A 27825-nucleotide genomic window follows, 5' to 3' on the forward strand; every position below is an offset into this window, starting at 1 on the left:
TTCTAGGGAATTAATTTCGGCTAACAGTTGATGATATGATCGTTCGGTGTCATTATTAAAATTTGCCACCATTGCTAGAAACTAAATGTGCAGTAAAAGTACGCTAGAAGGTCAGATAATGCGCATTAAAATAACTATGATCTGCCGTGAATATTAATAGTTTGGAAGAGGATGTGGGATCTATAATTTTTTAGATACGACCCCTAAATAAGACAATTTATGGCAATTTTGTATCAAAATTTCATCATACATTCACAAGAAGTAGTGAAGTGATAACCAAAAATATCAAAAAAAAAAAATCTTAGGAGTATTAAAAGACACCGGAAATACTAATTTCCTTTTTTTGAAGCAGAAAATATTCCAAGACCACTTTTTAAAATATCTTTTATAGTACATAACATCCTTTATACACATTTTTATTTTATTTTTAACATTAACGTTGTTTTAGTATAAGGTATTTCATTCTATTCTTTTAATTATTCTACAACAACTTTCGTTTTGATTTTTATTATAAATATATGTATTTAATTTATTAAAATTAAAAAATAAAATAGTTATTGTTTGCATCCTTTTCGTATTTCCCATGGCATTTTTTTCTAATTTTGTGTTCGAAGCACTTTTACATTAACATGGTTTTTTGTTTGTTTTAAATTATTTTAGAGAAGATATAGAAGTTCTATTATTTAGTAAACTGTGTCAAAACATAGATATTTTTCTTAAAACTATCTACTTTTATTTATAAATTTTATATCGGAAAACGATTTTTTTTATTATATTATAATGTAGGAAAAAATGCCATGAATTTTATCTTTATACATATAAATAATGTATTCAAAATTGGCTATCGAATTCGGAGAGAACTTTTATTTGTTTGTTTTGTGTTTGCATACAATACTTAATGTTTACATTTTTGAAAGTCAATTTATGTTTAATGTGGGTTTTTGGAAGCAGTAAATTATTTTTTTTATATTATTTTATTATGTACAACTACAAAATACATTTTAATCAAATTAATAATTAAATATTTTTTTATAAATGTTTTGTTTTTTTTTTTACATATTTGTTTGCACAGCTTAAATAAAAATAAAAAAAAAATAATAATAACTATGTCTATTATATATACTATCGTAATATATTTTTATTTATTTATTTTTTTTTATCGTGTTAACAAGAATTGGACATAAGATCGTTTGTTGTTATTTTGCTTTTATTTTTGTTTAAAATCTTTAATCGTTTTTTAGTTTATTTTTTTTTTTTTCTTATAATTTTCAATGTTATTTACGTGTGTTTCTTAGAATAAACCTTAATTATGACTCATCCCTGACATTGTGCACCCAACTGGCTGGTACCCATTGTGGTTCACGTTCTAGGGAATTAATTTCGGCTAACAGTTGATGATATGCTCGTTCGGTGTCATTATTTATAATAATCATATCGAAGAGATGGCCCCATCGAGCTTCCATGTCACGGGCAGTGGCAATAATGTCCTTTAGTTCCTCTTCCTATAATTGACAAAATAAAAAGGAATGCAAACATTTTAGCTCCGAACTTATTTATATTTATATAAAAAAAGAGATATACCTTAAATGGTTCACCATTTCGTAGTTTCTTTTGCCTTAGTTTGTCTAAACTTGGTGGGGCTACAAGTACAACATATGGTTTTAAATCTGATGCTCGTAGCAATTTAAGACTCTGTGGATGCAGATTGAGAACACATATTTTGCCACTGGCCACAACAGTGCGTATTGCTTCTAGTGAAGTTCCTACATAATAAAAACAAATATTAATTTTTCTTTTTAATCGAATGAAATTTATGACTAATTACCATAATATGCCTTTTCATATTCGCCATGTTCGACAAAACGTCGAGCCAAGATATCAGTTTCGAATGCAGCACGAGATATAAAGTGATAGTCCTGCCCAGGAACCTCACCATCTCGTCGAGCTCGGGAAGTGTCTAGAAATTAGAAAACATTTCACAATAAATTCAATTCTTATTAATAGTAGGTATGAGGAATAATTAATAGTGATTCGAGATTTAGTATTGATTTATTAACATGAACACAAAATTTGTGGGTGTTTAATACTGACATTTAAATTTTATCCCAAATACATTTTAATTTAGAAGTAATATTTGTGGATAAATAATATCTTTTGTTGATAATGGAACTGAATTCATGTATTTACATAATTGCTATTCAATTCAAGATGTAGAATACGAAGACAGTGGGCAGAATTCGTCGGTTTTGTGGTCAATATACATAAGTTTAACTTTAAGTCAATAGAAAAATACTTTATACTTCAAATATATGATTTTTTAAGAGGTAAATCAACTGACACAATCGCCAGATTCAAATCCATATAAATATACATACGAAGATGGTAGTGTACAAATAGTACATGGTGATTTTCATAAGATACGACAAAAAGCTGGATTTCAAACCAGATATTCATTCTTGGTAAAATACAAAAATAACAAAAACTCCTTTTGTCTATAATAACTTAGGTATGTCCATAATAAACGGTAGTGAGAAAAGTTAGAAACTTGGGAAATATATAAAAAAAAACAAGTTATCTCCAGGAGCATACAAATCCCAAATTTTGCAAAATAGAAACCTCTCTAATCTGAGACGTAAACGTAATATTAAACGTAATTGCAAAAAGGATGTGCTGGTCATCGTATTTGTCAAAAAAAAAAAAAATAGACCATCATTTCATATTAACTGACAGTTTTCCGCCATTATAAACGGCACCTCTTATAGAGTAAGTTCTGGTAATGTGGTATAGGCGGGTAATGTGGTACACCTTGTTTTTGAAGAAACTAAAGATAATAGAAGGACGTCCTTTGAAGCAATAGGTGAGAACTTTGACGAAAAATGCGAACTCAAAAACACCAATATTTTCCATACTTTTCAAAAAATTGATAAATCTTTTTAAACGGTTAGGTGGGCTTTTTTTTGGAGCTTTACAAAATGCATTCTCAAACGTTTAAAAAGCAGTATTTTTTGCTATTGATTTACGTGATTTCGATATGAGTTTGATACAAATATAACTTTTAATATATTTTTTTATCACTGTTTCCACTAATGTGGTATACTTACAATACTCTAATGTGGTATAGTAAATTCAAACAATGAAATTAATGATTTATCTTAAATTTAACAAAACACAAGTAATTTTTAATCTAATGTTGTTTTTTCTTTCATTCTTAATAAAAAAAAATATAAAAACATCTTTATTCGTTATTTTAAAAATGAAGACACTGATAAAATATATAATATTGAATTAAAAAAGAGTATACCCCATTAGCAGACGTATGTGAACCACATTACCCTCCACTTTCCAAATGTGGCATTTTCGATGTCAACGCACATTTTAATACAAATCTCTAATTTTGTACAAATTTTGACAAATTTTTTTTTCGAAAACGTCTTAGTAAATTGTCTTCAAACATGGTTTTCGGGTGTTTCTGTATGACAATATTAGTATTTCACTCAATGAGCAGCTCCATCTTAATTCAAATAGAAGAACATGCATAATTTTCTTCACTTTGTACTTAAAAGTACTTAAATAAAAACGATTAAAAACAATTTAAATATTTTTGTCTTTTTTTATAAAGTTATGCATAAACAATGCCCAGTTTTTTTTAGTGCTGAGTTAGGCCAGGGTAAGTTTTAAAGTTAGTCAATCCTGCAGCTGCAGATTAACTACAAATACCTTACTCGAGAAGCAAATTTTTGATAAGAGGACTTCTCTACAATTGTTATGTCACGATTGATTATTGTATTCTTACGATTCCACAGAAACAAAACAAGGTAAAAAAGTAAAAAAAAAATCATTTTGTTTTTATATGGCTTTTAATGTTTTTTTTATGACACCAATATTTTTTTTTGTCTTTGGTTTAGATGTATAAGATTTGATGTTCTCGCAGACATTAGATGGCTTTAAAATTTCACTAGAATTTTTCAAAATAGCGGATTTCGCCAGGGGGTGCCGTCCCGAAAACCAGGACTTAAGCTTTTCTAATACCCCTCTTTCAGATTTGAAAAATTCAGCCGTCCTGTATTTCGTTCCACAATATGCCTGTTTTTTTACTAACTTTCCTGTACTATAGACCAGTGCCGATGCCTTCAAAAACATTAAAAAGTACAAAAAAATCATGGTAGGATGAAACCCATTGGAAAAGGAGGTGAATATGATGAAATTTAAAGGAAAAATAAATTACGGGCCAGCCGAGTTCGGGAAGTGGGTTTGTTGAGTTTTTAATGGTAAAAAATGGTTTATCTTGATTTCCGGCAAAACTACAAATCCTATAGAAAAAAGTTGTATGGCAAAGTTGTAGGTAATAAAAAGATCTACAACTTTTGTATCAACAAGTTTTTCACATAACCTCAAAATTTATGTGAAAAATTCAAAAAACCGAGTTTTTGGTTTTTTATTTTTATCTTTTTCAAAAACGAAAATTTTTCTACGAAATTTGGTGAAACTTACCTTATTATGTAATAAATACACTGTAATTTATTTGATTTAAAATATTAATTTGTTCACCTTATTTTGACTAAATACCAAAAAAACACTCTAATTTTCAATCGAAAATTCACGTGTCAAAATATCAGCTTTTTTCAAAAAGACGGTGGGCATTTCGTTCGTTAAAATGTCTATTTTCTGATGGTGTAAAAAAAATTTACATTAGTATACTTTAGAACATGTTCTAGTAAAATTCAAAAAATGAAAAAAGCTTGAATTCGAAAAAAAATTTTATCATTGTTTACAATTTTGGCCTATTTATTCAAATTTACACTTTAATTACTCAAAAAACGTAAGATTTATCAATGTTACATGAAATCTTACGTTTTTTGAGTAATTAAAGTGTAAATTTGAATAAATAGGCCAAAATTCTAAACAATGATAAAATTTTTTTTTCTAATTCAAGCTTTTTTCATTTTTTGAATTGTAGATCTTTTTATTACCTACAACTTTGCCATACAACTTTTTTCTATAGGATTTGTAGTTTTGCCGGAAATCGAGATATACCATTTTTTACCATTAAAAACTCAACCCACCCATTTCCCGAACTCGGCTGGCCCGTAATTTATTTTTTTTTTTAAATTTCATCATATTCACCTCCTTTTCCAATGGGTTTCATTCTACTATGATTTTTTTTGGTTTCAAAAATTATCGACCCTGGTCTACTATAGTAGAAAGAAAACAGAAAACTAAAATAATGAAAATAATTTCATAATTTTTTTGTTTATGTTTTGTGGACTCTCCAAAAAAGAGATACCTTAGTCCTACCTTAGGGTATTTTTCTATGCTGGACCTCATAGAGCTAATACCAAGACAATTTGACTTTTTGCGTGAAATAAAATATTTTATAATTATAAAATTCCGGGGGTGTTTTTTCGAGAAAAAAATGTCATATTTGACGATTGATGCCCTTTCAAGCCGTGTTTTTTCGGTATTCTCCTTTGCATGTAATTTACCACTTCTTTTTTTTTCGCTGGAACTTAAAAGCTTTTTTCTTTTTGCCTACTGGTTTCAAATATCCCTTTAAAAGATTGCGTTCAAATTGTTTTAAAAATCATTAATTTTTATACTTGCAACTGATTTTCAAAAATTTCAAAATTCTTGAAAAGAAAACCGCCACATAATAAAGCAAACATTAAGAAAACTGTAAGAAATAGGAAATAAAAATGGTGCGATAAGTATTTAATAAAGTGTAAAATAAATGTTCTAACAAAAATTAAGAGAAGAAATAGTAAAATAATAGCTATTGGCTTAAAAGCTACGGGTATTTGACTATTAAACTGATTTCTGCCCACTCTGTAACTCGTATAAGTTCGTCCACAATAATTGAGAAAAAAATGCCTCAATAATATTTTCATTTGTAATTTTCCTAAACTTTAATTGCTTACAGTTTTGAATCTACAAAATGAGGCTGATTGTGACCATTTTTTTAAACTAGACTAGCAAACGATTAGCGTTGTGTTAAAATGCTGCATTGTTTAGTTTTGGCACCTAGCACCTGCACTTTTATACTTTTAAAATGAAAATGTAAGTTTTTTAATTCTGTATAAACCTAAATGCACGGTTTTATATCAATTAAAATCAAAGTGACTCAAATACATATACTCTGCATACCTTCTTTTGAAGGTTCTTCCTCAATTAGATAGAAAACTACAAAAATTTTAATTTCATTCATTTTTGGTTGAATAACAACAGAAAGTAGCACATGTCACAAGAATTCTCTTTGTTCTTTAAAAGCTAAATTAAAATTTGAATATAAACTTACGGGGTACAGCAGCAGAAAAGCGATCTGAATCGGCCATTAGGCGCTGTCGCAGTTCGTGTCGTCCAATATTTGGCGGTCCAATTAGAACAATCGGCCTTTTATGTGTTGCGCGCGGATAATATAAGGCGACCTCCTCGTAAGTGAGTATTTCTTCTACGTCTGGTTCGTCAGGGGCAGTTGTTGCATACAAAGGGTACCTTAAAATAAAGACCACGTTAGTACTTAAATAATTTTCTTAATTACTGATTTCACTTACCCAGCTTCAGAGCTAGCTTTCTTCTTCTTTTTCCTTCCCTTTCGGGCGCACAATAATGTTGCTCCCTTGCTACTGTCCTTGCCGCGGCTGCGAGCCAAACCCGCTTCCTCGGCAATAGCCAATTTCATAGTTTCCCTTTGATGTTGAAATGATTGACTAGGTATCAAGCCTGCCAGAGTTTGATCCTCTTCACCTTCGCGGTAGGCTTGCCACCAATTTGGATCTTCGCGTGAAATAACATGTAATACATCACCCTTCTGGAAGCTGATACCCAGTTCGCGACATGGTATGTATAAGTCATCTTCGGGATCATAATCAAAGTGGGCTCGAACATGAAGCACGGCCGAATCTCTACCGCCCCCTGGCGGTGGACTACTTGCAGGCACTATCAAAAATGTGAGAGTACCCTGCATTGCTCCCAGCAATGAACACACCTCGTTTACGGTCTTACCCCGCAGCTCTTGCCCATTTACTTCGAGAATCTCATCACCTTCATGTAAAAGGCCTGATTTTTCAGCCGCTCCTCCACGCACTATCCGTCCAATAACAACAGCCTCACCCTCGTTCCTTACCGTAGCGCCTAATGGTTCTGACGACTTTTCAATCTGAATAATTCGAATGTGGTCGTTGTGATCCTTGAGGGTGCCAAAAGGTGAATTTAACGATGGTGGCGACTCAGAACGTTGTTTAATAAAGCTGTTTGGCATAGGTGCTTGTGGAATTGGGACTGGCATCGGTTGTCTATGTTGATTTCGGACAGATGCTGAAACAGATGCGGATGGCGTTACTGCTGAGGATTTAGAGGGCACATGGCTTGTAATCACAGATGGGGTACAGTCGGTTAGTGTTGCGACACGATCATGAGCCAATAGAAGGCCTTCCATTTCGTGTGATGTTAGTAAATTGCCTAACTCAATCGCCGTCGCAGAATTTGATTGTGACAATACTTCGACAATATCCTTAGATAGACCTTGGGCATTGTCACTTACTGGCTGAGCAAAACGGGGTCGCCGCCTTTGAAGGACCGTTGTTCGAGCTGCCAGTACATGAGCAACTCCTGGTCCGAGAAGAATGTTTTGAGCGGCTGTCACTCGGCCGGCAAGAGTTGACATGCCACTTTTTGTTAGTTGATTTTGTAGTCTTTGAAGAGCAGCCACTAAATCACCATAACCTATGTAATAATTTGAAATATTTGTTACACATATTAATTCTAGAGTTTAAGATCGTTGAGATTGATTTACCAAGGATTTTTTCAGTATCTTCTTCATCTGTGTAGGCGTCGTTATCAACACCTTGGACAGCTTCAACAGACGTAGGATGTTGTTGCTGTGCACTAGTTTTATTTTGAAGTGCTTTAAGTTTGCGAGAGCCACGCAAACTTGCACGTAAGAACTCATTTTGTTGGGCTATCCGCTCTTCTTCTTCCCGTCGACGGCGTAGTTGTTCCTATAAATTACAAATTATAAATTTATTTCTTTTTAAATAGCAAAAATTTGTTTATTCATAAAATGTTCAATATTAAAAAAAAAAAAAAAAAAACAGTTCTTAATAAAAGCTTTTACGCTTTCAGTATATTAACCTTTTATAATTTTTGAATAATATTTGCTTTGTCATAATATTGAATAAAGTCAGGTAAAAATAGGAAATTAAGTAGATACCGGAAGGGTCAGCAGATACAGACCCTGGAAAATCATTTCTATAGTCCCACTCTTATTTTCTATTTACTGATGTTACTGATGTTCAAGATCTTGAGGTGGCTTGAAAGTCAGTTTATCCAGTTAAAAATCTTATGTTGATACATTCAAGCTATATTACAAGTAATATTAGAACATTTTTTAATGCAGCATCGAATGAAACCTTTACATGACCAGCATAGATTAAGTTATAGTCCCTTTTAAACAATGATGTTAAACCCATTTTGAAATCACGGTAACCTTAAAAAAATGTAGCTTTGTTTACTTTGAACTTTGCAACGGTAATATCTCTATAACCAAAATTACAAAAATTCACACTTTATATTAAGTAGCCTTGAGCTTTGATATCAGTCTCGTGGCTCTCTGCGCCTTTTGCCCATAAAATTTTGCCATATCCACTTTGAAGTTAAAAGAAAAGCCCGAAAATTTAAGGAATTTTCGCTTACCAAACAGGAAGCGCTGGTCTTTCGAAGCTGTTTACTTGGTTTTAAACTACTGGTATCGATCCCAACAAAAATCAGTTCAGGGAAATTTTCTGCTAAATTATAAGCAGTAATGACAAAAACACAAGAATTGGAAAAAAAGTACATACATCCAGTGGGCTTAATTTTTGTAGTGCATAACTAGAACATAATATAAATGGTAAAAAAATGAACCAAAAAGTCAGATTATTATTTTCTTAGCAAAAAATAAACTTAAGTCCACAAAAATGTGTAAAATAAAATGTCACACATACGCCACAGTGGCCAGTTAAAGATAGACTTTGAAACATGAATAAAAATGAAACCAATTCGGGTTTGCTGATTTAGCTGATTTGGCCATATCAAAAAGTAAAGTCAGTACTTTCCTAAAATATTAAAGACGTTCTTTCTAGTTTTTTTTTTAATTTTATTAATGTACATATATGGTCGCCAAATGACTGCATCAACCCAACATTACCCTAAATTACCCAGACCTAATAACTGAACGTATATATATTATGTTTGTACGAAAAGTAATTAAAAAAAAAAATAAACTTAAATAAACAACAAAAAAGACTGATAATAATTTATAAAATATCCCAACAAATTGTTCCAATGACAACAGTAATAAATAATAATTTTTTTTTTAAGTCATTAAATGGTTTATTTAAATAAATATAAAATAATGTACAAGTACATACCAATGAATGCATCAAATACTCCATTTCGTTTTGTGAAAATAAATTAAATTCGCTACATTTATGTAGAAAAACTTTCAAAATAAAATTTATTTATTGTGTTCTATTTCCATTTCGGTGTTAAATGTTGAAGAATGTTTATCAAAATGCAAACAAACTTGACGGGTTTCGTTTCGTTTAACTAAGCCTTTGGCATTGTGTTGAATGACAACTGTTTCTGTTTGACAACCATGAACTGAAATTAAGGCCTGTAGTGTGGATTTAAAATTTTTACACAAATGTGAAAATAGTGGCAGAACATATTTTGTTCTGTGAACTTGATTTATTTTTGGTTGAAAGATTTTAATAGGTCTTAAAATTATTAAAAATAATTTGTTTTCTCTCTAAACTATGAATTCGTTTATTTCTCGTTCAAGTTTTAAATAAAGTGTTCTGTCCATCAACTGTTAAATGTAACAAAATAAAAAGTATTTTTTTTTGTGGTGTTGTCATCATGTTGTATTTGTTATGTTAATAAAAGAAACAATTGAATTGATTTGTAAACAATATATAAATGAATACATATTTTTTTTGTGAGATAAATGTTCACGTGAATGTTTGTATTTTGCTATACGTCAGAAAATAGTAACTCTGTATTAAAAAAAAATTAAAACTAAACAAATTAATGAGCTTAAAGTTCAAATTTTTTTAATAATAATCGCCACCTCAAAATAAAAATTGAAAAAAAAAAAAAATATAAATCATTCACGTGAATCGATCGCATTGTTAAGGAGAATGGTGAAAATTTTAGTTTGTTTTTAAATAATTTTCACTTTTTGAAGGATGTTTACTGTGTTCAACGTGTTCTTTTTTTCTGATATAATAATTTTTAGTTCAATCAATTATTAAAATGTTTTTAGTTTTTATTCACTGGAAACTCTACGGGCGATGAATTGGTTTAAATTATTTATTAATTAATAAATTCTTTTAAACTTACTAACTAGCACGTGTTATTTTTTTACCGAGGGAAAAGAGTTTATTTTTTTTATACAATTTTATGCTTTGAAGCTGTGAAGTGGCTTAACATAAACAAGTCAAATAAATTGTTCAATTATTTGGTACCGAGGCTTAAGGGTTAGTTAGACAAACAAAGTCAGTTTTACTTTCCTTATCGCTTGGTTCTTTTGCCATAATAGTCTATTTAATAGACCGGAGCTCCAGAGCAAAAATAGATCAAATTCGTTCTAGAGGTTTTATTGCTGATTATGATTCATTGGCATAAAAGAATACTCCAGCCAAAAGTGCTATTAAAGCCATTGGTACATTTCTGAGAAAACGGCAGTTTTTTTGATTTATATCTGAATTTTTTTCAAATATTTGAAGAACTTTTGATTTGTTTGGGATTTTCTTCAGATGAATTATAGCACTTTTAATTTTCTATAAAATAAGCCCTTTATTGTTTTTGTAACCATTACATTGTAGAAGCAACCAAACGTATAGGTACCACTTTTAAGTTGTTTCTTGACAAAAAAAATTAAAAATTATTATCAAAGGATTTTACCTCTACCTACTTTATTTCATTAGTACAAAGTTTGGACGTACCGGCTACATACACAAAATGTCCCTTGATTTAGTATTAAAAAATAAAATCCTCAATTTTTGAACATTTATATCTTTGATTTTAGGTTAGAATTTTAGTCAAAATAATTTTTAAAATTTTTTAACCATCTTAACTTGACAGAAAATTTAATTTGCTATGAAAATCGTCTTTGAAACATTTCAAAGTTAGGCTTGGTTTTCGAGTTAAATCAAAAAAACTGAAAACCGACCAGTGTTGCCGCTTTCTCAGAAATGCACCAATGGATTTAGTAGCACTTTTGGCTGGAGTATTCTTTTATGCCAAGGAATCATAATCATTGTAAAAAACTCTTGAACGAATTTGTTCCATTCAAAAGGGTCTATTCAATAGACTATAACTCTCTAACGTTACTCCCCTTTAGAACAAAAATTTATAAAGAAAGTTTTTAAAATTGTTTGGCAAAAATATGTCATAGAAAGACACATTGAAAAAAAAACACGCATACGCCCCAGTGTTCACAACTTCCTCATTTTTCTTTTACAGAAAACTTCAATTGTGGAAAACGTTATGTCATAGAAAGACACATTGACAAAAAAAAACACGCCCCAGTGTACACAACTTCCACGTTTTTCTTTTACAGAAAACTTCAATTGTGGAAAACGTTATGCAATACAATACAAAAATTAGTCTTTGAAATCATTTAAAAAAAATGAATAGTGATTGAGTACAGACAAAAAAACGGAAAAGAGCACAGAAGTACGTAATTACGAAAAACAAAATAATAATATTTTTTCTCAACAGATTGTTTATTTTTTTTTGAAGGTTTTTCTAATAAAATTAATATGTAGGTACGACTTTTTAAAAATATATTATAATATAATATTTAATTTTATAAAACGAAGTTTCAAAAAAAAAATGTATTGATCAGTTTTCAAAAAAATGGATTTTTCAAAAAAAAAAAACAAAATTATGTTTTTGGAAAATTTTTGTTAGTTTTGACATTAAAGCTCCTAAACTTTTTTGTACAGTTTTTTTTTGCCGAAATCACTTTCGTCGCTCACGAGAAAGTCAGATATCAAGAAGAGATCTTTATAGCAGGTACCGTTAAAATCTTTCCACGAATATTTTATTTTTTTCAGAAGCAGGACCTGATTAAAAAATATTATCTTATATATAAAAAAGAGTTCGTTTAGTGTGTGTGGCCGATAAACTCGCGTTTGGCTGGTCCGATTTTGGTAATTTTTTTTTTTTGTTTGAAAGTATGTAGATGGTTTGTATCAAAAAAAATAATACCTTTTCTCGCATCTTTACATAGCTGTCAATTTGTACGAGTAAAGAAACACTCTCGCTTTTTAAAAATTTTAACTAAGCTTAATTTGTAAACAAATTTATTAAGACAAGCTTTCAAAATAATTACAAAAGCCTGATTTTGAGTGAAACAAATAATTATTCGTCTTGTGACATTAAATCCACATTTGGACTGCACAAATAAAATGTACAATCAATCTCTGATCTTCATTGAGGACACGTGTTTGATTATTGCGAATAAAGCATTAGCACAGTTAGGATTGGTTGCTTCAAATCGTGGAGACCAAGATGTTCTTGATCAGAAATACTACGTGAAAGGCATAACAATTACGTTGAATAAATTAAGAATATTTGTGCAAACCAATGTGCCGAATTTAAACGATCAACAAAAGTATGTGTATGACACCATTATGCAAGGTGTCATTAATCCATCAGTAAAAATTTTATTTAGCTATTTTGAATAGGTACTTTAAACTTTTATTTTGAGCAAAATATTGATGAAATAAGTTGGGAGCTTATTTTAACTATTTTTTTTCAAAAAGAAGCAATGCATTTGGTGTAATTTTTTTTTCACAAATCCATTTTATAAATTTTACTGTTCAGTAAAATGAAATTTCATCAAATGAATTTGTGACCAAAATACAACACCAAATAAATTGCTTCTTTTTCAAAAAGTTAGTGAAAATGTGTTTTTAATCTTTAAACTTAAAGTATTCAAAATAACAAAACAGAATTTTTACTGATGGATTTTACTGATAGCTATAATTGAACCCTTAGATGCACCCGACGGTGGTACGCGAAAAACATTTTTACTATCATTAATTTTAGCATCGATACGATCTGAAAATAAAAAAGCATTGGCTCTGGCTTCGTCCGGAATAGTCTTTGAATATGCAGGTTAATGAAACACCTAGGTACATGTAATATTTCAAAAACTTCGCCAATGGCAAAAGTATTGCAACAGTGTCCGATTATTGTCTGGGATGAGAGCACAATGGCGCACAAAAAGTCACTTGAACCCTTAGATCGCATCTTGAAGGATTTGCGAGGAAATCAAAAAATATTGTACGGTACCATGTGACTTTCGAAAAACTTTGCCGGTTATACCAAGTTGCACTGCTGCAGAAGAATTAAATGCCTGTTTAAAATCTTCGATTTTGTTGACCACAAATGTTCGTGTGCAGTTACAAAACGGTTATGTATCTGCAGCAGAATTTTCTAAGCAGTTATTGGATATTGGTAATTGAATAATGCAACTTCATTCTGAAGGCCGAATTACACCTCAAAACAATTTTTATTGTAATGTAAATTCAAAAAATGAGTTGATTCAAAGTGTATTTCCAAGTATAAAGATAAATTACAAAAATCACGCTTGGCTGAGTGAACATGCAATAATGGCTGGTACAAATAAAAATATTTCTAAAATCAATGCAACAATTTTGAATTTGAAATCGGTTGACACAATCACAAATGAAAGCGATGTAGTAAATTAACCAACGGAGTTTTTTAATTCGTTGGATATAACAGGTTAAATTTTTCTTAAAAGTGCACTCAGCGAAGCGGGTGGGGTTTAGCTAGTTTTTGATAAAAACAACATTTTTCATTTTTGCTTGTTTTAAACAAAAATTATGTTTCACAGAATTGTAGCTGAGGTTATTTTACAAAAAGTTGTCATACAAAGTTTTCTTGTATCACGCAACATTTACAAACTATATCACTTCAAACACGCATATGCTTTTCTTGATATTTTTTTATTTGTTATTTTAATGAAATTACATGGGATAGTTTGAAATGTTGTAATGGTAAGAGACTCTAAACGGTGGTGGACTTTATATTTGCTGATGATAAAAATTCATTAAATTAAAATTCATTCATAAAAAAAATAACACTCATACACCACAGTGCACATATTTTTTTGATAGTGGACAATTTTTAATTTGTGTAAATTTTCTTGCAATCAAATCAAACAAAGCAAAATTAAAGCAAAGGAAAAATTTTAATATTATAGAATGGGTAGGTTTTTAATAGGTTGCATTTCATTTGTATAACACAAGTTTAATATACATATAAATATCATTGGAAAGGCCTTTATGAGTGTTTATGTTTATGAACAATGGCCCTTATAATTCGTACAAAAAACTTAAAGTTGTTTTCCATTTCCTGGAAATAACACTTAGGCTAAATTTATTCACTCTCCATTATATTTAAAGTCCCCATTATAACTTAGAAAACATCGCATACAAATTTTAAAATTTTCTCTTTTAAATGGCGACTTTAAATTTAACTGAGTGTAAATGAATTGAGTATTAGCAAAGAACAGATATATTTAAATGAGGTTTTTAGGTACAAAATTATGTACTTCATGTCCTCATAATTTTGCATAACAAATTGCTTCTGTTAGTTCCGTGTGCTTTTATAAATGTTTTAATTAAAATAAATAAGATTAACTCACCTGATATTTTTTTATACTGTCTAATTGTTCCAATGTTGGCTGGACTACTTGGGCAATTTGTTGCTGTTGCTGCATTAATATAGGGTCGACGAAACTGTTATTATTATTTATTTTGCGATCAGGCAATTGTGGCGCTGGTGCACGGTTAACAAGTCGGCCATCTGCTTCAATACGCAAATGATCTCGAGGCGGTGGTACTGGCTTCACGGAACCATTTAGCTGTTGTGTGAAAAAAAGTATTATAATAAATAATTTGAATAAGTATATTCTTTACAAAATATTGGTACAGATTTTGTGGTGTTTAAGAGTACTAATGAATAGATAGTGTTTAGTTACGAAATGTTTTTAAGTAATCTAGCTTGTTGTTTGTATGTTTAAAAAAAAATTAAGATGAACTCTGATATTTTTTTTATCTATTGGACTTTAAATTAAACAAATTTATAATAAATTTTATCTTCTTCGTTTAACACTTTAAACGATTTCCATTTTATATCTCGAGTCAATAATTTGAAGAATTACAAAAAAAAAAATTTGTTCAGAAATATGAATTGTCAGTGATTTCAGTAACTTGAATACATTTGCAAGGTCTAGTTCAGATAAAAAAGATTTTGGCGACTGTCTTCTTTCAAAATCTAATACACAAATTACTTAATAAATTGTATTTTAATGAATATTATACCGTGATGTACAGGGCTAAGAACACGTTCTTTTGTTAGTTATTTCGATGAACATGTTTATGTTTATGCATTATCTTCAGTTTCATTCAGTTGGAAAGAAACATTTTGAAGAACCCAATTTCAATTTGGATTCATTAAAAAACTTTTATATAGTTTCATTTTTGTAATTGTTCAATCAAATGTTTACTATAAACAGAAATAAATATTTGGATCTGATATTGTGCACGACTCAAAAATTGAACTTGTATAAAATAACACTTGAACAATGTGATTGGAATTCGGATAAAAAACTGATTAATTTTTGGAATTCACGATTTCGAGACGGTTCTTTTAATATAAGGAAAACTTAAAACAATAGAAAAATCTCAAACATTTTATTTTCTGAATATGATATTGAAAAGGTTCTGATTTAATCCCACTAATCTAATAAAATACACCAACAAAATAAAATAGCAAAAAACATAAAATACAATAAAATAAAATAAAAAAATAAAATTAAAAAAAAAATGAAAAAATAAATGAATGAAAAATGAACAAAAATCATAGAAAATAAAATGAAAAAAAAAAAAAAAAAAAATAAAAAAAAAAAAAACAAATAAGAAACACAAAATTTAAATTACATGTGACTAACGTCTAGATTTCCAGTGCTGGCAAGAAAACCAGAGTTTAATAATTCTGGCATTGAATAAAAAATAATAAGTAAATCAGAAAGACGTGTCTACATTTCGGAAACATACAGAAGGACCAAACCAACTAGAAGGGACCTGACATTATTAGGGTTTTCGGATTATCCGCGTTATATATATAAATATAAAGTGAGTTCACTACTGTACTCACCCCGAACGTTTCGCTTCAAATTGCAATGAGCGTGGTCACCGGGAAACTGCCAGCGAGATGTTATAAGCGATTTTGGCTACGCAAGTTGTAGCGGGGCGTAGGAGGTTCCGTGTTTAGTTGTAGGCTTGCAAGTTGGGAGCAAACCGTACTCACTGTATCATTGTTGGTGTGAAGCGGCAGTTGTATAGAACGTGACGAGTTAATTAAAGGGTCCCACGTACGAGATAGCTTAAAACTGTCGTCCCGCTTGAAATTTTGATGTCGTTTTATTTCAATCGCTTCACAAACCAGGCGCGGTATATAGTGAGGATCTTTTGCTAGAACTTTAGCTTGATCGAAATGGATCCAGTGGTGTTCATCTGGATGATCGAGTATATGCTCACATATGGCAGACTTTTCCCTTTGTTTTTTGCTAACAGCGCTAATGTGCTCTTTCAGGCGTGTAGCAATACTCCTCTGAGTCTGTCCTACATATGAAGAACCACAACTGCATGGTACTGCATACACTCCGGGTGTTTCGAGGGGAAATTGATCTTTTGGTGATTTTAGGTAAGTTATCACCTTTTTGGGTGGTAAAAATATGGATTTTAAACCATATCTCTTTAAGATTTTTCCCACTCTGTCGGTTACCGCGCCTGGTTCATGAAGCGATTGAAATAAAACGACATCAAAATTTCAAGCGGGACGACAGTTTTAAGCTATCTCGTACGTGGGACCCTTTAATTAACTCGTCACGTTCTATACAACTGCCGCTTCACACCAACAATGATACAGTGAGTACGGTTTGCTCCCAACTTGCAAGCCTACAACTAAACACGGAACCTCCTACGCCCCGCTACAACTTGCGTAGCCAAAATCGCTTATAACATCTCGCTGGCAGTTTCCCGGTGACCACGCTCATTGCAATTTGAAGCGAAACGTTCGGGGTGAGTACAGTAGTGAACTCACTTTATATTTATATATATAACGCGGATAATCCGAAAACCCTAATAATGTCATGTGTTAACAACCGCGAAAACCTTAAAAGTTATATAGAAGGGACCTGTTCAAGAAGCTTTAAATTCGTATTTAAATTTAAGTTGTTCCTTAAAATTTGGAACTTTAGCACCTGCATTCCAAAAGGGTTAAGCACAACACATTTAGAAAAGTTAAGTTAGATGATTTTATGATATATGGAAAAGTGTTTAAATTTAGTATATACATATTTACATGAAATAATTTGTGAAGCAAAATAATTAAAAAAAAAAACTGACGAATTAATTATATTATTATTTTTCTTTTTTCTGTTTCGTTGGAGTCCTTATGGAATGACTTCAAACACAGTCGATGTTGATAAGGATCAGCTCTTTTTAAAATAAAAACTAAGGACTTAAGGAAAAAAAGGAAATAAAATACTTAACGAAACAAAAAAAACGATACCTCATTACTCCGCCTAACAGCCACTTGCGGCTGAGGCTTCTGGTTTTCAGTTGATCCTTGCGAAGAAGACAACGAAGTCTTTGCTTTAACTACCTCTTTGACAATTTGCGGTGGACGTTTAGATGTAGCTGTTGCTGTTGTTGATGCTGTTTTTGTTGAAGATGAAAACGACGATGACAATGAACGCGTCATGTTTGAAATATCGTGATTGGTATTAATTGAAAGTGCCGAAGATGTAAAGGACAACGGTGAAGATGACAACGAAGTTGTAACCAAAGTAGTGTAGGATGAGTTCTTGGCATAGCCAGGCAATAATTCATTTGAGCTGTTGTGAGGCGAATCTGTGTTGGCCGTATTGACAATTGAAACTATTGACGAAGGCGATGACAAACGTGCGGGTGGTGGATAGCGTGGCGGCCCTTTTATTATCTCAATAAAACTATCAGGGACGTCCACAGGCATCTCGCGATGCTTGCGGATTGATCCCTTTGGCTTGAGCTCACGCAGTTCATACTCGGGGGTAGCCAATTCCCCAGAAGAAGAACTGCGAGTACTTAGCGATCCACCACATGAGGATGTGGTGTTTGAGAGCAACATGTTGCCGTTAGCGGCTTTAATCATGTTATTATTATTCTGAAGCTGAATGTAGCTAATTGAATCGAAGGATTCTTTGCGGCTGTCATCGAAAGAAAGCGAACTTTTCTGATAAAGGTCCGATAAGGGATCCATGTCAAGAGATAGTTTATTGGCGCCGCGATCACCACCCATACTTTCACTACCGCTTGCACTACTCAGACTCAAATTATTGTGTTTTTGTGGTGTTGTCTGTTGTTCTTCTCGTGTTTTGTTTGTATGGTGTTGTGGTTGTGCCTGTTGTAGTTGTTGTTGTTGTTGTTGCTGATGTGGATGATTATTGTTTAAAATGGTGTACTGATCAATTTGCATTTGTTTTTGGATGAATTCGTTATCAACATTTTGTATATTATGATGATTATTAGGTTGATGATTGATGGTGTTATAGTCGTGTTGATGATTGTGAGTTTGATCGTTTTCGGAATGCAATGCAATAGTTAGTTCACCACTACCACACAACATTAAATTTGCATTTACCTGAACAGCGGCATTATTTAGTGTTGGAATTTGTGGTACCGTAACGGTTGTACCGGGTGCTGAACCTGGCATCATCATCGCTGTTCCAGTTATGGATTGACGAGGTGGGGGATATCGTGGGGGTGTTTTGTTGCGTGCTACAAATGTATCGGGGCAATCAACTGCCATCTCACGGTGAGGACCTAAAAATAATGATTTATATTTTTTATATGACAATTATTATATTTTGCGTGAAAAAAAAGCAGATGGAACAAACCTTTGTCTTGATTTGAAGAAATCATAGTCAACATTGTTGGATCTATGTCTTTAGTGTCTGAATGCGTTCGATAATGTTGATTACTTATATAATCGTCAGGCAAACATGGCTTTAGATCATCGCCATCAATCACAACAATGCTTGAACCCGATCGACGACGAGGCCTGAAATTAAATAATAAATATAAATAAACAAACATAATCAATTAATAAATTACAAATAGTAGAAACTGTAGTTCAATTTTAAAGATCAAGTGACCTCAACTCCAAATTTATAAAGCTTTTCGCCCAGGTACGACAGTGGGCTCATCAGTTAGATCTGTCGTACCCTTACTAAGACGCCTTATTTTGGTCGATGTTTACCGACTCTATATAAAACTCACAGCATGAATATACTGTGAATTCTAATATTCAAAGGGAATTTGTTTAAATTCAGACCTTAGAAAAATGTATGCCCTTTGAATATTAGAATTCACAGTATATTCATGCTGTGAGTTTTATATAGAGTCGGTAAACATCGACCAAAATAAGGCGTCTTAGTAAGGGTACGACAGATCTAACTGATGAGCCCACTGTCGTACCTGGGCGAAACGCTTTATAAATTTGGAGTTGAGGTCACTTGAACTTTAAAATTGAATTATATTCAATCGCTTCACTTAAAATAGAAATAATTTAAATAATTTTTATTATTTTTGTTATTTTTTTCTTCGTAGAAACTGTAGTTTAAAACATTTAAAAGGTGAATTATTGTTGAAAATTTATGAGTTTCGCATAAAACTTACGAAGGAAAAATTTGTTTGAGAGGGCTTACAAGAAATTTGCTTACTATTTAACACTCTACAAATTAAAAATAATAAAAAAATGTTAAAAATAACACGTTGATGGTTTTTGAGGAGTGTCGAATAATGAACAAATGATGATTTTGAAATTCCTCTCACTCAAAGCTACCTATAAGAAGTTTTGTCTTTTAATGTTTTTAACTGATCGTTAAATTAATTTCATGAGACTTATGGGACTTTTTAAGAAGTCCATCATTTGACCCCTACTACTTTCAAATTGCAAAATATAAGCCAATGCTGGAAAATGATTTGTAGGGATTGGTAACTTGAAGTTCATTCTATTTGGGTTTTGTAAGATGCGTCTTTTATTTTATTAAACCATTTTTCGTTCAATGGCAAACGGCAAAAGTTCTTCCTTTATCAATTTCGATAACAAAAATTACATTTCATCGAAAGAGAGAGAATAAAAATTTACAAAATGAATACACATTGATACGTATGTACATAATCAAGTCCCATTATTTGCGGTTCTATGAAAAAAAATTTTTTTAAAATATTTTCTATAAAATGGGCGTTAAAAGAAGTTCAGATCCGATTTGAATGAACAAATTTGAATTAAACTTCCAGAGTTACAAACGTATAGGTAAGGTATCTTATTTACACTCTTCTTTAGGTATCTTAAATAATACAAACACAAATAAACAAAAAGTCCATAATGCAGCAAATAAGTTGAGAAAATTGTTGTTCAACCTAATAAAATTAAAATGGAAGCATTACACTCCAGATGAATTCATTATACAAAATGTTGTTGGACATACATATTAGTAGTCACCGTCAGTTCCATGACAAACAATAAAACAAAAAATTAGTAACCAAACCATCACTCGACGAATTACTTAATTTTCACTTTCTTTGAGTACTTTTGGTTTTTTTTTTGCGTGTTGCGTAAGAAAGCAACAGATGAAGGATAAGGTTTGTTTGAATATTTTGGTAAATAAATAAAATTTTAAATTATGTATGTACATATGTTAAAATTGTGAGGCTAGAAATCATTATGGCTTGATCGACAATGCAGATTTTAACTGTAAACAATGCAATGGTTTTTGTATTTCATTAAGTTTTGGGGGTATATTTCAGATCTTATATACATTCATATATGTAAGTTTTAGAGAGATTTGCAATATTCTTTTATAATTCTTGTGTACTCAATAGGTTAGTCTTCGCTTGATATGACAAAAAGCAGGGGCTTTAAAAAAAAGATACAAAAACGTAACACGTTTCCCATTCGTTTAGTGCGGCTGAAATAAGAATGTCTTTGAAAATTATGAGCCTTCTTTGAAACGCAAGCGTAATGTTTGAATTGTGTGAGAAGAGGAATACAACCAGTTATTTCAGTTGAACAGTCTTCTTGAAAATGGCGATAAAATCAAAAGATACATGAATTATTATGTCGGTGCTCAAGAGACGCAATTGTTCTTTTATGGGTCTATCATCTATCATTTTAAGATACCGCCCAAGAATACGATAAACGAGCTATCATAAACATTCATTGTATTCTGAAATGTTTAGCAAATTAAGCATCAGTATCTAAACTCTCGTTCCCTACGGAGGTTTATGGAAAAATAATTTCAAAGCAAATTGGACTCCACCATACAAGCACTTTGCATGTACAAATTTATATGTGTGTATAAAATAAAATCTATACATTCTTTGATTGAAATTCGCAATCCTTTAAAAATGCAAATGAAAGGGTGCTGATGAATTTTAAATATTATTATGACTAAGAATTCAACGCCAACATAACCTAGCGCTAAGCTTATAACAATTGCCTTCTCAAAGTAACTTATATACACAAGTTTTTTTTTTACCACGAACGACGACGCGCAGTTTATTTATTTTTGTTCTATTGTTAAATCAACTGGTGCAGCCATGCGTCCGTCGCGTCGTAGCGGCCTGTTGTGATTGCGATCCGCCTCACGAGCGTTTGTAAAGACTAAGTTCCTTTAAAATTGTGGTGCGTATACATGAATAGGTAATTATAATTAAACCTGCATGTAAAATGCATGCATACATATTTGAATATACCGGAAATATATATAGACTAGGGCGAATGGTGGATCAGAGGGAGGTTTTTTTTTACATAATTAAAAATATTTTATAGAAATAGATAAATTTATTGAATTAAATTAGAAATTATGGAAAAAAGCTTAGGGGTTAAATTATTAAAATATGCATAAGAGGTTACTACCTACTTCCTCTTGGATGAGAATTGTAATAAAAGCCAAGACTTCATGTTCATTTTTTATTTAAAAATAATAATTGCCCAAATATACACTCAACATCACTCGATTACTGAAACTAATGTTTTCCATTAAATTTGATAAATTAATGACATTCTCGTTATTAATTTTATTTTATTTTATTTTATTTTATTTTATTTTATTTTATTTTATTTTATTTTATTTTATTTTATTTTATTTTATTTTATTTTATTTTATTTTATTTTATTTTATTTTATTTTATTTTATTTTATTTTATTTTATTTTATTTTATTTTATTTTATTTTATTTTATTTTATTTTATTTTATTTTATTTTATTTTATTTTATTTTATTTTATTTTATTTTACTTTATTTTATTTTATTTTATTTTATTTTATTTTATTTTATTTTATTTTATTTTATTTTATTTTATTTTATTTTATTTTATTTTATTTTATTTTATTTTATTGACATTTTCATCCGATCTCAAACAACATATAGCAACGTATCGAATCAAACTTTAGGTTTTATGATACTATTAAATCGTGTCAAGAAAATTCGTTTTCAATCAGAAAACCATTAATTTTGTATCTCGACTGAACACACCCAGTGCCATCAGTATTTTAACTATTCTTTCGGGTTCATATTTTTAATGCGTGATGACAATTTCAAGCAAACACACTGCAACAGCAATCACTGTGTTTCAAATTTAAACAGTATGGAGATCACTTTTAGGTGGGTGCGATATTCTTTGACACAGGAAATAAATCAAAAGAATATGTAAATGAAACATGAGTGTAAGGGAAAGATGAGGTGTGTCGGTTTGACGTATTCAATTATTGTGGCACACCTTTAACATGTAAACATTGTGCTTTATTTACCTATTTTAAAAATAAAATTTTTGGCTTAGGAACAAACGTACATTATTTAAACTGAACATATATTAAATAAAAATTACAATTCAGATCGGTTCAAAATTTATACCAATCACGAAAGTTGTTTTTTAAAGAATTGTAAAATTAGTTTGCAAATTTGGTCCAATTTGGTACTTGTATAGTAATTTTAAGTAAATTTCTACTAATTTGATTAATCAAAAGGTACCCTCGCTGTGTTTTGGAAAAAACGGAAAGTTAATTCGATTTACAAAAACGATTTTAAAGTGATGGTAGGGTTTTAGAAGATAATTAGTAAGAAAATTACCAATTTTTTTAACAAAAAATTGAATTTTAAAGGCGTCCAACCAAATACTGAAATCATAGATTTTGTGTTATAAACTATGAAAAAAGTGGAATATACATAATTCATAATTATTGTATACACTGGCCGACATAATTCTTCGTACGAAAAGTAAAAACTCTTGTTTTCATATCCTTTAAATGAAAAATAAAAGAATACATTATAAATACAAATATAAGTAGGTATGTAAATATATTGAAAATTGAAACATTGAAATTTGTAAATCGTACGAAGAATTTTGCTGGCCAGCGTACATATAAGTAGATACAAATGCATTGCATGTTTTCCATTAAAAATTAATTTAACTGTTGATTAAGTGTTGGTCAAACTTCGATAGTCTATCGATAGCATCGATAACAAAAAAATATCGAATATATCGATACTTCACAGAACTATCGATAGTTTCAATACTTCCTAATTATTTTACCACAAGGCTACCGATATTATCGATACTTTTTTTCTCAAAACTATCGATACAATCGATAATAGAAACTATCGATACTACCAAACACTATGTTAATTCGTTGTTTATATCCAATATCAAACGAAAACTTAACTTGTAGTTCTAATTGTGTTTAATTAATTTCAAAGCTATCGATAATATCGGTAGCCTTGTGGTAAAATAATTTGGAAGTATTGAAACTATCGATAGTTTTGTGAAGTATCGATATACTCGCTATTTTTTTGTTATCGATGCTATCGATAGACTGTCGAAGTTTAACCAACACTTAATCAACAGTTAAATTAATTTTTAATGGAAAACATGTAATGCAATTGTACAAAAGAGAACAAAAACAGCGAAAAAACGATAAACAATGTAAAAAATTTCGATTTTTTTTTAATTTAAAAAAAAAAAACTTAATTTTCAAGTAAATTGTTTATAATGTCTTTCTACTGGTAGCAAATAACGTTTGACCAGAATTATTAACAATATAAATATTGTTTTTGGTTAAAAAATAACTAAAAAAGTGGAATATTCTCAAAATAATTGAAAATCTTTCAAAAAAAATTTTGTTCGAAGTCGTACCGATAAATCGAAAAACTAATGACGCCAATCGATTTCTCGGGTCCGAAATAGGGCGAAACAGTTAATCGCGCACCTGTCTCAAAAAATTTTTTCAAAAAACTTGCACAGTGTTATTACCAAAGCCATCTTTCGAGCAACTAAAGTGTTTATCTGTTTATAAAAGTCATACAAAACTCTGATCATCCCAGTCTTGCGAACTCTTATTCGGTTGATTTTTGGTCCTGTCTGCATTGAAGGTGATTGGAAGAAGATATAGTACTGCGAACTGTACAGGTTGTACAAGGTAACTGACCTAGCCTAACGGGTAAATATGCACCGCCTGACGTATGTGTCTAAACGGGACTATTAAATCGGAAGCTACTGTGCGTCAATGTTAAGGTCTTTTTGTTCCGCTATGCTGATTAGGGTGTGTCAAAGTGCTCAACTATTTCATTTTCAAATGTAATAGCTCTTAAAAGTTGCATTGCTTATCAAAATTAAATCCTGCGTTAACAATTTTGATTTTAATTAATATCTTTGGCTCGCTCAAAATATAGGAAGAAATCGAGGAAATTTTTATTTTTAGAAATTTATGTAATATGTTTTTTTTTTTTAATTGCTCCGTTTGGATACAAAAAAAATTATATTAAATATTTTTATGCTTTCTCATAAGGGATAATTCAAAGAAAAAACTTTTAAGCTTATATTTGTTGAAATTGAACACTTAGTGAAGATGCTGCAAAATAATAAGCGAAGGAAAAAAATCTTTTTTTCATATAAAACCGTTTTGTTTTTCTTAACAACTTCAATCGATTTGAGCGACCCAAAGACGAACGATATTATAACTTTGTTTTGCATGTTATTAAACCACAGACCCTAATACAACTTTTGACAACTATTATTACATTGCAAAATTAGAGTACTTTTTTTCGGCCATACAAAAGTGACACACCCTAATGCTGATCGTGTTCACTCCCATCACATTACCTTTACGTGAAAAGCCATACAAAAAAGCTATGTAGATTCCACGAATACGGTAATGAAATTATTTTTTTTTTCGAAAACTTTTGGAAATCACCTCTAGATGAAATTCCAGCAGTTTACATGAAAAAATTCTAATGAGAGTTTAGGTCTATTTGCTGACATTTATAAACATTTCTCAAAAATTGACTTGAAAAGATCTTCAAATCATTTCAACACAATGACAAGGTGAACAACATCATGCTATAAGTTTTTTTTAAAGAAAGATTCCTCCACTCTAAATCTATGTTAAAATCTAGTGAATTCAAGGAAAAGTAAGATGTTTTGACTGGCTAGACACTAGACTATGATGTAGCTAGGGTTGTCATAAATAGCTGATTTTTTTTAAACACTGAATTTTCAGCAGTCATTTTGTGAATGTTTCCAACAGTTCCCGATATCTCCAGACTCCAGAGGATTCAATATAAATGTTCGCATTTTGACTAAAATCTAAATATCCTACATCTAGATGAAGGGCCAGTATCACTGTCAAAAAAGTGCAACTTAAGTGCTCGATTTTGGAAACACTGACAATTCCCATATAAAAATGAAAACTGTCTTATCGTCCTTAATTTTAAGTATTTTTACTGTGAAACGTACTAACAAATTTAAAAAAATCACGATTCAAATGAAAAAAAATATTTGTTTACGTTTACAAAATTACCATCAATAGAAAATATTTTGTTTTTCAACAAATGCTGAAATGATTGCAATTGAAACTATGTTTTAATAACAAAAATTATAGGGACTGGCAACACATATATTTTATGTTTACAAAGATAAATTAACAAATTCCATCCTTACCAATGCTTTAAAATTCTCATTTTTGTAGCTGTGTTTCCTGTTGATATCAATTTTTGTTTTTGTTTTTTTTTTTTTTTTGGTTAAATAATAAGGCACTTAATCCAACCAATTTTAAAATTTGAAAAAGTTCAAGACCCTTTTGGTTTATCACATATAATTTACACCGCTATTTACAACCTCAGTAAATGAACTATTGAATCCGATTATAATCTTTTTACTCAATTTCCAATGAACATAACATATTCCGAACAATAATTAGAAAGTATCACATCTCTCAGTCTCGACACAGTAGACAGTGCACTATAATTTCACTTTTAATGCAAAAAAAAAAAAAACTAAACGAACGGTATTCGATTTAAAGTAATTTCGAATGGCATGCCATACTCTGTATAAATGCAGGTGATTTGTATTCCTGATTTAATTTCATAATTTTATAAAGTTGCTGCTGAATTTGCTTAGTATTATTTTGTTTGCCATATACCTGAGCAATAATATACTTCTTTGTTGTTGTTGGTATTCATATTATATACAAAATTACAAAGATATAATGAAAAATTAATTATAATAATTGATTTTTTTATTTATAGTTAAGTTTCACTTGCACTCACAACCGGGCCGGATTCTTTGAGTCTTACTTAAAATCACGCAACTCAATAGCTGCTGCATATTTATATTTTCAATTCAAAGAAACTTTGATAGCTTCTTTAACAAAAAAAAAATCACACAAAATAGGTACATAAATCGGTTTTATCTTCTATCTTTTCTATTCGAAAACAAAGTATGGAAGGAGAGGAATGAATTTGATATCGCTTCAGTATTGTTATGGGGGATTTTATTTTTTAACACTTGAACTGTCACAGGTGCAAGGAATCCTACTTTGTGATAGATAATTATGATTTAATTTCAGAACGTTATAAATTTCCTTTGTTTGGAATCCCTCTCTCCTGAAGCCATTAACCAGTCACTTGAATAAAATTCATCAAAAACGAAAAAAAAAAAACAGTAGCTCAGGTAAAGTAAAGGAAGGGAACACAAACTTATGTTTATCTATTCTATTAGCACATGGGGGAGACAATGTTTAGTGTCGTCATTTGTTGTGTTGACGTCGCGGACCCGAACTGACTGTTGGTTCCAGTGCTAAGGCATTATTTTTAACAGTTGAATGCTAGTTAAGCTTTGTTTAAAGAGGAAGTGAAGAAGACACAAATATAAGTCAAGTAGACAGTCAGCCAGGTGTAAGAGAGTCAACTAGTTTCACCATTGCACGAGCAATTCCAAGCATAGGAAGGAATACAAAACATAAACAACACAAGTAAAGTAAATACATGCGGCGGCGATACGGATGGTTTCTTACATATACATATCAAAATATCAAGGCCGTATTATTAAAATTATTCGAGAGGGTGTTGTTTCCTTTTTCTTAATTCGTTACCAACTGTTGTTTCCAAAAAAATAAACTACATATTAGTTTTTGCCAAGTCTCGTTCGTATTTCTATCGTGTCAGCTAACCCGTTAAGTAAAATCATTTCACCATTAACTTGACCCATTTTCAGAGTCACGCTAAGGCTGTGTCACTTAAGTTTTCAATATTTATCACTTACATAAGAGCCACTTATTCGACTTCGAAATTGTGTCTTAGTGTCTTCATCTATTCGCACTTTTGTACTCACTTCACAACGCTTCTGTTTTCATTTAAGTTAAT

General features: G+C 30.7%; 1 protein-coding gene across 1 annotated transcript; it reads right to left on the bottom strand.

Moving 5' to 3' along the window:
- Positions 1-1073: 1073 nt before the first annotated feature.
- On the bottom strand, positions 1074-27547 carry LOC129912432 (uncharacterized). Its single transcript, XM_055990649.1, has 10 exons — positions 26123-27547; positions 19019-19182; positions 17653-18944; positions 14720-14938; positions 7790-7994; positions 6549-7719; positions 6293-6489; positions 1826-1957; positions 1582-1763; positions 1074-1502 (listed from the first exon to the last, which is right to left on the bottom strand). The coding sequence occupies exons 1-10, from the start codon at positions 26140-26142 to the stop codon at positions 1308-1310; spliced, it is 3777 nt and encodes a 1258-aa protein (XP_055846624.1). The 5' UTR covers positions 26143-27547; the 3' UTR covers positions 1074-1307.
- Positions 27548-27825: the final 278 nt, after the last annotated feature.

The sequence above is a fragment of the Episyrphus balteatus genome, chromosome 2 (genome assembly GCF_945859705.1).
Source record: "Episyrphus balteatus chromosome 2, idEpiBalt1.1, whole genome shotgun sequence".
NCBI lineage: Eukaryota > Metazoa > Arthropoda > Insecta > Diptera > Syrphidae > Episyrphus > Episyrphus balteatus.

What these genes read in the sequence shown, in the direction of transcription:
- LOC129912432 (XM_055990649.1), bottom strand. Translation starts at nt 26,142, where the DNA reads ATGAGAATTTTAAAGCATTG. An exon ending in AGATACTGAAAAAATCCTTG is followed by an intron (nt 7,720 to 7,789) that starts GTAAATCAATCT and finishes ATTATTACATAG; the next exon opens with GTTATGGTGATTTAGTGGCT. An exon ending in CTTTTCTGCTGCTGTACCCC is followed by an intron (nt 1,958 to 6,292) that starts GTAAGTTTATAT and finishes TCTAATTTCTAG; the next exon opens with ACACTTCCCGAGCTCGACGA.